Source organism: Stegodyphus dumicola, chromosome 9 (genome assembly GCF_044657685.1).
Source record: "Stegodyphus dumicola isolate Sdum_Otavi_A_Nest chromosome 9, ASM4465768v1".
In the NCBI taxonomy this organism is placed as follows: domain Eukaryota; kingdom Metazoa; phylum Arthropoda; class Arachnida; order Araneae; family Eresidae; genus Stegodyphus; species Stegodyphus dumicola.
In genome coordinates, this window is record NC_140776.1 from 57,973,327 (window position 1) to 57,988,281 (window position 14,955).

A 14,955-nucleotide genomic window follows, 5' to 3' on the forward strand; every position below is an offset into this window, starting at 1 on the left:
ATATATTTTACATGTTTTTTAAAAAAGTTATTTGAAGTGGCACTTTTTTTTTTGCCGCAGCTATGAAACAATCAAAACATCGTATTTATTGTAAAGAAATTCTAGAATGACAGCCTGAACGAATAAAAATCATTTTAATGATTCTCTCAAGTAAAATTTCACATTTTTTTGAAATTTACAGTTTGAATATTAGATATACAGAGCAACTTTGGTAAATGTTAGAGGTGTATATAAATTCTATATTTATGTTTCTCAGCTTGCGTTTAGGTTCAAGCTCGGCCACATATGATCGTGAAACACAAAGTCGATTTCGTTTTTCGTTCACAGTTTGGATGATAAGAGATGTTGACATCCAAGACAAAGAGTGAGAAACATACAAAATGGAATTTGTAGAGATATGCAGGCACAGAAGCGAGATATTTAGTAGCCAGTAAGCTCTGCAAATGTTTGGTCCAACTCGTCTGAGATTGCTTTGTATTTCTCCTTTTCTTGGACCAGTTCGTCTGAAATAGGAGGAATACAATAATTAAGAAAGCTGTAGTAATCCTCATAAATGATATGTTACATAAAAGCAATGAATAATGATAACACTAATAATTATAATCTTAACAAGGGGAAGGTGCGTAACTTCGCAGAAGTGATACTATAACTAAATTAAATTCTTCTTTCATTTTGTGAAGGCTGATAAATAAACTTCAGGATAATGGCTGGCAGCTTTTTTTTTACTTTAATTAATAAAATCTTTAGGGAAAAAAAAATATCAAAGCACCAAGATGGACTTTTGCGATCGTGACGAAATTTGGTATTCAAAAACATCTTGATTGAACTGCAAAGTTTCAAGGCAAATGAACAGGAATTGCAATCATAGCGCACATTTCTAGTGCGCAATTCGCAAAGTATAAAATCAGTAACAGAGGCGAAAAATGTATCTTTTTTTTGTTGCTGCCATTGCAATTTTGTAAAGAAGCAACTAAAGATGCCATTACGACAATATCGAAAACCTTACAGACAACTAAATGACTTCAAACGTGGTTGCGTTGTAGGGTTGCGAGAAGCTGGGTGGTCATACCGAGCAATAGGGCGTCACCTGCAGCGTACAGACACTGCTGTGCAAAGATGTTGGCAGCACTGGTTGCTATAAGGAAATTGCCGATGAAATGAAGGCTCTGGAAGGCCAAGGATCACAAATGCAAGGCAAGATAAGATGACTGTTCGCCAGGCCCGAACGGTATGATTCTCGACTATTCAATGCACTACAGCCACGTCACCTCCCGTGGTACCGTCCACACTCTCACGGCGCTTGTCTGAGGCAGGATTGCGCTCACCGAGGCCTTTTAGACATTTCCTTTGACACCACAGCATCGGCGGAGTCGCCTGGAGTGGTGTTGCTGCCGATCATCATGGCTGCCATCAGACTGGCATCACATAGTTTAGCAATGAATCCCGCATCTCTTGAAGCAGATGACCACCATGTTCGGTATGGAGAGGATGGCGCCAGCAGTCCTAATCAGCCTTTGTTTTCCAAAGCCATACACCCATAACCCCTGGCATGATAGTTTGCGTTGCTATTTCTTATAACAGCAGGTCATCTTTAGTCATCCTCCATACATCTTTAACAGTTCAATGATATGTTGATACCATCCTGCAGCTGGTTGCATTACCCTTCATTGCACGTCATCCTGGGGTCATTTTCCAACAAGATAATGCCAGGCCACATATCTCTGGATTGTCTCCGTGCGATTGATACTCTTCTTTGGCCAGCAAGGTCACCAGACCTTTCACCAATCGAGCGTGTCCGAGACACAGTAGGCCGCCAGATTCGGGCACCACAAAATATTGCAGATCTGGAGTGACAACTGATTAATGCTTGACATTAGGAACCTCTAACGCTCCTCCTTGCCTCGACAAATTCAAGCATGCACTGCTGCCAGGGGCAGTTCGTCAAACTACTAATTTGAACACTAAATGGATGATTGTGAGCTGTGAACAGGTAATATAATTTTGATTTTTTAATAATTTTATTATCTGTGCATGAGCTATACACATATTCAATTTCATCAAAAGCAGCCACTTCTTTCATGGTGCTTCGATTTTTTTTTGCAAAAAAGTGTATATACTAGAATATTAAATATTTATAAAAAATATATTTAGCATAAATGAGTTCTTATATTTATCAGCCAATAAAGATAAGGTACTTAACGATCTGTCTGTTTACATATAACAATGCTACTACCAATTCTGAATAAAAAATAAAAAAAAATATTATTAATAGTCATTTGCTTTCATTAAATGATAAAAAGCATGCAAAAAAAAAAAAAAAAAAAAAAAAAAAAGAAGATTAGCTTCACTCTAATAAAGAGTATTACTCTGTATAGAGATCTAAAAGTTTTAGATTTGAACACTAAGCTTTGTGTGAAACTTTTCTTTGAACAACTGAACTTGGTATGAAACTTTTCCATTGATAAAACTATAAATGATGAAAGAAGCAGATATACTCTACTATTCTACTGCTTCTCTTCTTTTGTTAAATGAATTGAACCCATTTAATAATCTTTTCTGTTTTCATAGATTTACTTATGATATACTTCATGATATTTAACCCCTACGTTTTCTTGTTTAATATTTTTATATTCTATTTAGAATAACACTACTCTAATTAATCAAAATTCCTGCATCACTTGGATCTTCTCAAATAACTCTGAGAGAACATATGGGCTTATGGCCACAGCACATTTTCAATGCCAATAAAATTTCGAATATTTCCCCCAAACCGCATCATAAATGGCCCATGGAGATGCTTTCTTAAAATGCATTAGTACCAGTAATGAAACATGGATCTATGTCTCTGATATACAAATTAATGAACATTCAAATGATCAGCACTCAAAAGGTGTAGCAAAACTGGATTATGTAAAAATTAGTCAAAAATCAAGGTTTTGCTACCTGTTTTCTTTGACTGTTCTGGTGTTCGACATCACAAATTTCTACTAACTGGCCAGATTGTTAACAAAGAATATTATTTGAATGTTTTTCATACACATGAAGCAATTCACAAAACTAGATTTGAATTATGGTGAATAATTCATAGGTTTTGCATCATGATAATGCACATGCTCATGATACTCCTGTTATTTAAGCATTTTTTGGCCAAAAATTCAATAAATATAGTTTTGAAACCTCCTTATACCTTTGAAATAGTACCATTTATCTTTTCTTATTTACAAGGTTAAAAAAAGCCATTCTGATCGAGTATGTTCATGCAATAAAAGAAAATTTGCTACATGTCTGGAAGGGGTTTCATGAAAACAATTTTGCAATATGTTTAAAGGATTGGAAAATAGCATTAAAAGCTTCACAGTCAGAAGGAATTTCTTCAAGGATGATATAATATTCACCAATAAATTGAAATTTTTATATTATCCTGATACTTTTTGATCACATAGTAGATCAATAGTGGTCTTGTATCCACTTGGCCAAAAAGTATTGGATTTTGTATCTTTAGCGTGATGTGCATACTGCTAAACAGTTTTTGTTAATATACTAAAAATTATGCTTTTGTATACATTGACATAAGTTAACCTATTACTTTCTGCATAAATGATAACACTTTATATATAAATATCAGTGAAAGCTTGTTTCTATCAAAAATATTTGTCTTCTAATTCACCTCAGTTACTTAATCTTGCCTAATCCTTCATTTGCATATTCTTTCAGTCAAATTTAAATAAACATACATTATATACTTTTATGCCTTGTATATGCATTAAACGAATACATGTGTTTACACACACACACACACACACAAAAGCACAATCTTTCTGTTTTACCTTCCAATCTGTCGACTTCCTTCTGCAATTTTTGGACAGACCTCTCAGCAAATTCAGCTCTTGCTTCAGCCTGTAATATACTCCCAAGTTAATATTCATGCAGATAAAATACATATAAATGTAATTTTGTTAAAGTAGAAATGTTAAACATTGAATGATATTTCTGTATGATATAAAAAAAAAGATACATAAAGAGAAAAATATATTTAGATGATATTATTTAATAAAATTAAAATAATTTGTGCTAAATGTGGTTTAAAAAAAACAGTTTTTGTATTTTTTAATGTTTTCAAATATCAGACCATTTTTAAGTTCTTTATAAAACAAATCAAATAAATTAAAAGTATTTTTAGAACTTTAGATATCAAATATAGCTTGAACTAAAAATATATACTATATAGTTTTAATATATTTTAATTTGCATCTCACATTTAACATTAATCTAAATAAAATAACATCACTTTATAAAAAAACTCCTTTTTTAGTTTTTCAAAATAAATTTTGTATATAAAAATATTAATTTTAAATTTCAGAAATTTTATTAAAAATATATGAAATTTTTTTCAAAATCTTTCACTGATTTTACTTTTACTAAATTTTACGACATATAAAGGTACAAATTAGCAGAAATTTTAGAATTTCATTCGTATTTAATATATAAATATTATATTTTTATCTTTAAAAAAAATTAAACGCTATATATATGTCAAAATTTACTTCAGATAATGAATGTATATAAGTATAAATTAAAAATTGTTCCTTTTTTATGTTATTTACTTATAAAATAAAATAATGATAAATTTTAAAATAATAGTAATTTATTGCTCTTCAATATTAAATTTAAATAAAATACAATAATTTCTTATATTGTTACATACAAACGAATTTAACATGACATTAAAGTGATATAAAAATTATTTTATACTTATATGAAATATTTGAAACTTAAATGTATGAATATATAATCAAACACACTTTTTAAAAAGTTGTTTTAACATAAAAATTATTGACAACTGAAAGTTTATTTCTTAATGAAAAAAAAATTTTTTTTAATTTAAAAATTTCAAATTTTTGCAAGACATTTTAATATGAGAGTAAGAATGCAATAAAAACTTATAAATATTACATATGTACTACATATTACTTCTATTTAAAAAATAAGCAAAATCAAATTGTAATTTTTTGGTTTTATGGCAAAAACTTGAAATTCAAAATTTTATTCTAAACGTATGAATTTTAATTTTATTGCAGATTTATGAAATATAGAATAATATCAAGGAATGAGAATATGAATGTTGAACTTTAAACATAAGGATAATATTTCGGTTTCTCAGAAAAATTACACATGAAAAAGTATTAAGGAATGAGAATATGAATATTGAACTTTAATTAATATACAAATATAATGTTTTGGTTTCTCAGAAAATATTTCTTTCTCTTAAAAATTTTGCCTTGGAAAATATTTCAATGAAAACGTAATTTAGTATGAAAACTAAGGAAAAATAACTTTTCATATAAGAAGTGACAAAAATCTTGTTTAGCCTAAATTATATTCATCATTACACAGTTTTAAATAAATAAATAAATAAAATAATAATTTTCAACACTTAAAGGATATTACACTTAATTTACTGGAAAAGTCTACATACATATTATATTAACTTGTGTATATCAAGTAGCTGCTATTTCATTAACTTAATATGTTTTAAATAGAATTCAAAATGCTTCTCAGATATCAATAAATTAAATTTAAAAAAAGGAAGTGTTGAGTTTTTATTGGAAATAAAAAGTTATGTATTCAAATCCTCTCTCTCTCTATATATATATTATTATTATTTATGCATAGTTTTAGGGATATGAGTAAAATATCAACATTACATAAAATTTTAGTTTATTTGATGGCAAAAGTCATATAATAATTAATTCATATCTGCTACTCTTTTTAACTTATTTAATATTCCTTTATCAATCCTGTTAATTCATACTAACTTTTATGAACAATATTAAATTTATCATAAAAATTTTTTATTTAGGATTAAAAAAATAATCTTTTTATTTTTAAAACATAAACAAAATTGATAATAAACACTTGCATAATTCTTCTCAAAAGACATTTATTCCAGACTAAATAAATAAATAGAGATAATCCTAATATTTATACCAATTTATTAAGAACTATATATTATACTTATGAACTGAATTCATATATGTAAGCAAATGTTAGTAAAAAGTTCTAACAATATAATATCATTTTGATAGTTTTAACAGTATTTGATTTAAATCCTAACAAATTAAAATTAGTTTCCTATATATTTTTTAAATAATGGAAATTGGTACAAAATTTCCATTATTTAATAATTATTTCCATTATTTAAATATTAAGTACAAAATCTATAGGTAAAAAAGATATTAAAAAATAAAATGTATGTGAAACCATTTCTGCATCTACTAAGCTCGTATTACAAGCATACCTCTTGAAGCCTCTGAGTCATTTGCCTAATGGTCATTTCATAGGTCTCTTCCTTCTGCAAAGCCTATGTATGGCAAAAGGAACAAAAATGCATTAAATTTAGTGTACAAAAAAACAAAAAAGAGGTGTTTCTTACCTCCTTCAATCTTGAAGTCATAGTGCGAATTTGGGATTCGTAAGCTTCTTCCCTTTGTTGATTCTATGATTAAAATGAAGTGTGCAAGAAAGCATTAGTTGAAATGGGTTCTAAACTACTAAAGGACTATTTTGGATGCCAGGCTTATTTAAAAAAAAAAAAAAAAAAAAAAAAAAAAACATATTTTACATCTTATTACCCTACAATATATGTTTTATATAGCTTACAAATCACCATAGACTGACAAAATGCTAATAAGGCATTATAGCAGCAAGCTCACTTGAAAGCAGTTATCTAAAAGGTATCAGAACCCTAAAATATTTCCACGAAAAGGAACAGCAACATACAGAGAAACACATCTAAGGGAATAAAAAATGTAATAATATATATCTGGAGAGATAGATATAAAATATATCATAACAACACATCATCCATTTTGGAAAAAGAAAATCTGAATTGCACTTGTGTAGGAAATAGAAAAAAAGTTCACTTAATTTTATCACGATATTACCCATAATAATGTCAAAACAAGTGAGGATCATAAGATATCATAAAGTCAAACTCAATTAGACAAAATATAATGTAAAACATTTAGTTTACAAAAGCCTCTATTTTAAAGAACACATCTTTAGAACTTCATAGTAAAAAAGCTGTGGAGAGTAAGTAACACTTTTAAAGACGTTCTCTTGGAAGAACATAAAAAAGAGAATACTTTCTTAAATTCAAATTGAAAACTTTAAAATAATTAAAAAAATATATTATTGTTAATACCTATTACTATGCCAAAAATTAAAATATTTCACATGGATTTAACTGTATGATATGTGTTATAATCACCCTCTACAAAACTGGGAAAAAAGACAACTTTATAAAAATTTACAATTACAGGTAATTCACAAATTATCACTGCACACTGGGAAAAGCAATATGATACGACGGTATCCATTTGGAAAATAGTTACACGATTGCAAATAAGATAACAAAATGATACCATTGTGGTCTGTTAATGCAAAATCTTGAATTACAGAAAACAATAATCACATTATGGTGTATAAATAATAATAATCACATTATGGTGAAAAAATAATCACATTATGGTGTATAAATGAAAAGAAGTGGCATTTTCAAAATATGCAGAAACTATAGAAAAGAAATGAATATCTCAACCTTCAACAAATCAAACAATTCAACTGCAAAATAGAGAATGATTAGCTATATCATTATCTGAATGCAATATGAGACAGAAAATACACACATTTAATAAAATTTTAAATGTTCAAAAATGAATTAAATTCACTGTGCATATATTCATCTCATCTCTTCAGAAGGATACAATATAAATGCCATCCTAATTCAAATAAGCAAAACAAAAATAAATCTATGCTTCAATATCCAAGGACTTTAGCAACAAAATGCTTGCTGATTTCCTATACAACCCAAGGTTAAAATTCCAAGCTTTAATTAAAAATTCCTGATAGTTCAGAAAATTTATTCACAGACTTAAATAAAAAAGAAATTTTCAAATTTTATATCAGGATATAGTATTAAATGGTTCAAATATATATGGGAGAGGGCATATTGTATGACCTTTAAAATACATGGGACACAACCAATAAACATAAACATCATAAGCTTATTATTAGTTATTCAGAATTACATAAATAAAGAAGTCTACTGCAGTGTTTTTTAGCTTCAATATACTATAGATATTAGTGGAACAGATGTTTGCTAATAAAAACGAATAAACCTTTTTAGTACTGAGAAATGTTTTGATCCAAAAATAAAAAAAAATAACTACTAAAACAACGTTTAAAATTTAACTCCTATAATTATAAATAGATATTTTAATTACAATTTCAGGCAGTTTTTCTATGAAACTTAGAGTATGACTTCTGGATGTATTAGTTTTGTTCCATCAAAAACAAAATATATATTTATAAGCCTGGCATTTTAGACAGAGGATATGGGCAGCAGCAGTTAAAATACTAGGTAAACTAACAATATTTACTGCTGCACAATGAAAGAAAAAAAAAAAAAAAAAAAAAAAAAAAAACATGATTCTAACTACTAAAGAGAGCTATATATATACAAGGGTGATAATAAAACTAATATTGCTGCAAATTATGAGTAAAACAGGTGCTACAGGAGACAGAAAAGAATACAAGCTATTGTTAGTAAGAAAACAAAGGCTCATATGCAGGTTAGGAACACAGACTGCACACTGAAATGAATGTTATATTTAAAGCAGTGGTGGATTTAAATAGCAACTCAAACTAAAACCCATAACTAATCAAAATACCACACGGAACTTGAAATTTACATTACAATTAATGTGATAAAACCAATGCATTCCTAAAATTTCAGTTTAGTTACTTTCCACCCGTTTGACTAATTATGTGATCTTAAAAAATACTAATATAATTTCACAGGCTATATGATGCAATCTTTTCAATGACTATATTTCATATTTTATTTAAAAAATAATGCAATGCAAATTTACAAAATTGTAAATTTTACTATAATAATTTTCAGCTGACACTTCCCAAATTACATTTGATATTACCAAACTGTTTTCCCTCAATTTTCTTGCTGTACATAGAGTAGCAGAAATAATTAAGAAGTACCTCAATTAAATTCCAGAATTCATGAACTGCTACAAAAAAAGAAATTTAATGTAGTTACATAATAATTAATTAAAAGTAAATCCACCTCTGTTAGGAAGCAGCAATGCACTGGCCAACTTTATACGCTGTTATGCAATATAGTAAGCATTATTAAAACCTCCCACCTAAATTAATTAGAAATTTATATTTACTTCCCCTTTCCTCAAATTTCTGAAGATGAAGAAGGTTTATGAAACATCCAATCATATAAATAAATTTTAAAAATGCAATAACATACTTTAAATTCATATCAATTCACAAATAATATTACATTCAGATGATTTCAAACAAAAGTATAATGTAATTTATAAATAAAAACATATGTTTAATAAATTAAATCCTTATTAACTTTATAATATAATCAAATTAACTTTTAAAATAAAATGTATTATAAACACTTATTATTAAGGAAATTGTTCAAAATTTTATTCTTATCTTTATTTGCAAGGGATTAAATAATTCAGTGCTGTTTTCACAGGAAACTGTAATATAAAATCTTTTTTCTTACATTAATAAATATTAACAAAGGAAAGGCAGATAAAAAGTTTCTAATTTATTTTTTAATAAAATTAAAAACTAATGAAATTTTAAAAAAAGGAAAAATAAACCAAAAAAAAAAAGAGAGTGAAAAATATAAAAATATGGATTTTATTTTAAAATAAAATAAAAATTATTATTTTACTGTAAATGCAATAACAAAATAAATATCTAAAAGGATGTTAAAAATTGATTTTACTATGTGCACCTTAAATACATATAACTGAAATCATCTGAAAAATTAAAAATTTTTAACATCAATATCAAACAATATTGTGATAGTAGAAAAAGTGTGAATGCACAAACATATTAGAAATATGCTGCAAAAAAGAACAGATCTTGACTTATTGAAATGAATTTGGCTAATTGCATAAATGGAATTACTCTGCAGTTTTAAGCATTCTAGTTTTCAACTCAAAACCTGGAAGGAGTTTTTCCTTATGAGATATGCATGCATTAAAAAATTAATCTCAGAAAATAATAGTAAAAGTAAGATATGTGTAGTACATAAAAACAATAAGTACAATATAATAAATAACATTTGCATAATAATATTTTTTTCAATTAGATTTTGCATATAATTAACTTCATCAATTAAAGAATTTTAGTTCTTAATTATTATTATTATCTATTTTAAAGGATTCATAATAATAATAAAACATTTTTAATATAAAACTGGATTTTATACCCTAACATTTAAATCATTTAAATTTTCAATTCCTGAGAAATTAATGCAGTGGAAAAATTTTACAGGAAAATATTATAGCTTTAGTGATTTATTTCAAGTGTATTACCAATTTAAAAAAATTAACACAGTATCTTATATTTATTAGTATTATGATATGATGGCAGATCCTTTTATTAATTGTATGAAATATCTGATATAGCATATATATTAAGCATATTTCATACAATTTCTATTATTACAAATTTATCCAGAATTTTACAATTTAAGCAGATTACAACATCTATCATTTTGTGCTAAATTAACTTAATTTAAAAATCTGACAGTATAAATCCCTCAATTTTTTTGGCATTTTATTAGAAAAGAAGTATTTTATTAGAAAGTTGTTAGCAAAGTTTCCTTTGCAAAGTTACTTGGCCGGGGGGGCACTAATGTTCCTGAACAACATATACCATTTTCTTTTCAACTATTTTTAACCCATTAAATCTGTACGCTTGAAGTCAAGCAATCTAATAAGTCTCTATTGGTTGCATCAAAATATCCAACTGTTTATTAAATATATGTACATAGCCAGAGATAAAATGGTGTTTCCTAATCTACATAAACTAGTCAAATTTTGAAAAATGAAGAAAGTGTGAAAAATATTTTAGAATAATAGTAAATACAATTTCAGCTAAAGAAACTCCTGGCAAATATTAAAAATGCTTAGGATTCTATCTAGGATGCGTAAGTACACATATATTTAAAAAAGCAAGACAAATTATAATTGTGTATATCAATAATGAAAGCTGTTTTTATATATAAAAATTTTATTAAAACAAAGAAACTTGGATTTAAAATGTATATTTACACTAGAAAAGAATTATGTAAATTGGCAGTGGCATATGATTCTGATGGAAAAATATTTAGAATGCACATGAAAACATAAAAAGTGTTCCCAGTACTTGATGCTAATTCTTTTTCCATTCAAATGTAAAAATATTAAATGAACATATTAATATAATAGTGTAATAACATTAGCAATTTAAAGAACCTGTCTTTTGATTTTACAAAGAAAATTATTTAATACTTTAAAAAAGCAGAATAAAAAAAATAGCATGCTAGAATTTAGGTTTATTTTAAATAAAAATATAAATTACATTTCTAAAATAAATTATGTTACAGTACATTTTAAATCTTCTTAAAAGCATAGGTATTTGTGAAGGTGAGAAATGACTCAAAAGGCAACAAAATTATATTTTACCCACATTTACATACCCTGTAAAGAAGATTTGTAACATGATCTATGTAGACTGTGAATAATAACTGAATGCTGTTCATCAAAAGGAAAAAACAAAACAAACAATACTGAAGATAATAAAATTTAGTGTTGTTAAAAAATGTTTGCTATATTAAATTATTTGAATTAAAGAAATTCAAATTATTGAAAAAAGTTAACATTAATTTGTAAAACATTTTATTTGGAGAAAGTACTCATTTCAAATTACAGAATTATGAATAATTTCTAGTTAACAATGTTTTACTGTATTTCTTATTTATACTGTAATACAAAGTTTTACTGTATTACAGCGTTAAAATTTTATTTGGTTTAATGTTTTCTTTATTATTAAGTTATTTTACAATATAATTATGAAAATCTGATAAAAGATTCAACTTTGTGAACAAAATTCATAAACAATGATTTGTTATTAATTATTGCATGTTAATTCCACTACCATAAAGTCAAGATCTGTCACTTTATATCCACACTGCAGAACATTATTTCTCAAAAATTTTTTTAATTCAATCAAAAAAAAAAAAAAAAAAAAACTCTGCATAAAATTGGTGGGATTACAAAAATTTCTGTAAAAAGTAAGCAGCAAAATTAAAATTTGCCATATTCAACATGCAAGCAAAAGCGCAAAAATATTTCAAAATGTGAGAAAAATCCGTTTGCTAAAAAATTATTGATTCATGTTTAAAAATAGCATGCACTTCTTGCAAAAAAGTTGTTCAAAAATTTTGGCTGCTGACCATATAAAAAGTAAACAAAACAAAAACAAAATAAGTTCAAAAAACACATCATCCAGTTATCCTTTTTTACCTTCTCCTCACTGACTTCCAGAGATTTCAGATTGTTACCAACAACTCTCAACTCTTCCTCAAGCTCTACGATTTTGCTGAAAAATTAGTTAAAGATTTACTCCACAATAATCTTCACTTAAAAAGCACAAAATAATTATTTAAAAAATTTATATAAACCCTGACATATTAGATTTTATATTTATTTTCTCTCCATTATGATATTTAAAAATCAACATTTATATAACACACATGTGTAATGGTTTTAAAATAAGTAGTAATAACGCAAGTCAACAATTATTTCGATAGGTATAGTAAAATATACTTCAAGGTATATAAACTGATACTGCCCATTCAAAATTTTCAGATTCACAAAATATCCAAATTTAAACAAAATAAATTTGTTAGATTAATTTAAAAATGTTCTGTTTTGTGAATCACTTTAAAATTAACTTTTAAAAGATGCTTTTACCTAAAGCATCTTTTAAAGAGGTCAGCTAGGACTTGCACTAAAATTCTTATTTTATAGCTAGTAAAAATGCAGAATGTGCGAAGACTAATTCATTATAAAACGAGGATACACATCAAGACATTTGATTTTAATGCTTTTGATATTAAGCATAATGCCAAAGAAAATATTCTATTTAAAGAAAATTTATAATTATTCCTTAATTGTGTTTAAGACAAAATATATGAGATAATACAGCTTCCAACATTATAAAATAATTTCAGCAATTATGGCAACCATTATTAAATGATGTGCAAATAGTGAAGGTATAAAATGTTAAATACTAATTTTTCAACATAGAACAATGTAATTACTCATCTAGAAAGAAATAATTTAATGATGTATAGGTTTGATTTATTAATTAGTTCTTAATTGCTAGACATCATTTGTTTTAAAATTCACAATGATCAAATGACATCTTCTGGACAATACATGTCTTTTAAGGAAGTAAATTCAAATATCTTTTACTGTTGGTCATTATAGGCTTAATTAATGCAACATTATTTTTAAAATTATTTGATTTTAAGCTTATTATTATTTGATTTTATTATTATTATTATTTGATTTTAAGCTAAAATTATTTGATTAGAGATATCAGGTAATTTTTGGAAGCATGCAAAATGAAAAATTAGCAATGCCTTCGCCAGGAATCAAACCGTGGACCTCTGGAATACGTGCCCAGCGTGCAGACCACAACACCATGAAGGCATGTCAAGAAGGTGAGAGAAATACCTTATATACTCCCTCTTTTAAAGGGCGACTGGGGTTTTAGGGGACCCAATCGCCAAATCCTGGGTGTAAAGAATCATCACCCAACACTCTTTTAGTTCGGGCGCTACTGCAGAGATATTAGGTATTTTTTGGAAGCAGGAAAGATGAGAAATTAGCAACACCTTTGCTGGGAATCGAACCGTGGACCTTTGGAATTTGTGCCCAGCATGCAGACCACCACACGACAAAGGCATGCTAAGAAGGTGGGAGAAATTCCTTATAGCTTAAATGGTTATTTGAATTTAAGCTTAAGGAAATTAATGATGTATAAGTTTGATTTATTAATTAATTTTTAATTGCTAGAACTGATTTGTTTTTAGATTCAGAATGATTAAATGACATCTTCTGGAATTACTAATACATGTCTTTAAAGGAAGTAAATTCAAATATTTTTTATTGTTGGTCATTTTAGACTTAATTAATGTAATATTATTTTAAAGTTATTTGATTTTAGCCTGAATTTTAGAGTTGCAAATAGCATTTCTTTGATTGCATCATATGAGACAAGCAAGTTCATTAAGTTTATTATTCTACAGATTTTAATTTACATATATATTTTGTATTTATGTCCAGGACAATTTAATAGAAAATTTTGAGGGGGTAAAAACAACAGTAATCTGATAAACGTATCTCAGACATGATCAACATTATAAAGAAATGCCTAGAAGTGGCATTTATACCAAAATAAATAAAAGTATTAGCAAGACCAAGTTCACTTCTTAGGTTAACATGTGCTTATATCAGCATTTCTTAAATTGTGAGTTATAGCTCCAAATAGGGTTGCAAAGCGAAATGTTGGGAGTCAAAAAATTTTAATTCACATACATGAATTCAAGGAAACATAAGTTCCAATTCCTTCATTATCTTTCATTTATATATTACAATTTTTGCACGGTGCAATTATAAAATCATAATACTGGCCAAGTTGAGCTGTAAATTGTATTTACTTATTGAAAAAATATCACTAAGCACATCATAATAGTGGTGTTCCATTGCAGTTTCAATACAAAATATGCCGTAAACACACAGTATTAAACATCCTGCACCACACAGGCACCCAAGAACAAGGTTAATGCTGCTGCAACTAATAAAGAGATAAGGTTTTTCCAGTATAGTCAGTTGTTTTTGTTTCATGACTGTAAGTATGTACATTACAAAATAATACAATGTTGTATTTTACTGTTTCACTCGCATATGGTTGGTATTTATTTGAATAATTATTAAGAGAAATGTTATTTTATTTATATTTTAGGATGAAAATACTTTTTTCCCCATGAACAAATGGTTGACCTTGAGT

At 27.0% G+C, this 14,955-nt stretch overlaps 1 protein-coding gene across 4 annotated transcripts in view; it reads right to left on the reverse strand.

Annotated features, from left to right (window-relative positions):
* Positions 1-224: 224 nt before the first annotated feature.
* Positions 225-14,955, reverse strand: part of LOC118203126 (tropomyosin) — a 44,620-nt gene continuing 29,889 nt past the window's right edge. For 2 of the 4 annotated variants that reach the window (XM_085823485.1, XM_085823483.1), the window contains 4 exons: positions 12,402-12,477; positions 6,299-6,361; positions 3,828-3,897; positions 225-503 (listed from right to left, as the gene is read on the reverse strand). In XM_085823485.1, the coding sequence (XP_085679611.1) occupies positions 421-503; positions 3,828-3,897; positions 6,299-6,361; positions 12,402-12,477 (292 nt within the window). In that variant the 3' untranslated portion in view covers positions 225-420. Of the gene's footprint in view, positions 504-3,827; positions 3,898-6,298; positions 6,362-6,433; positions 6,497-12,401; positions 12,478-14,955 lie in introns of all 4 variants that reach the window. The other 2 variants (XM_085823484.1, XM_085823482.1) reach the window with 1 other exon arrangement.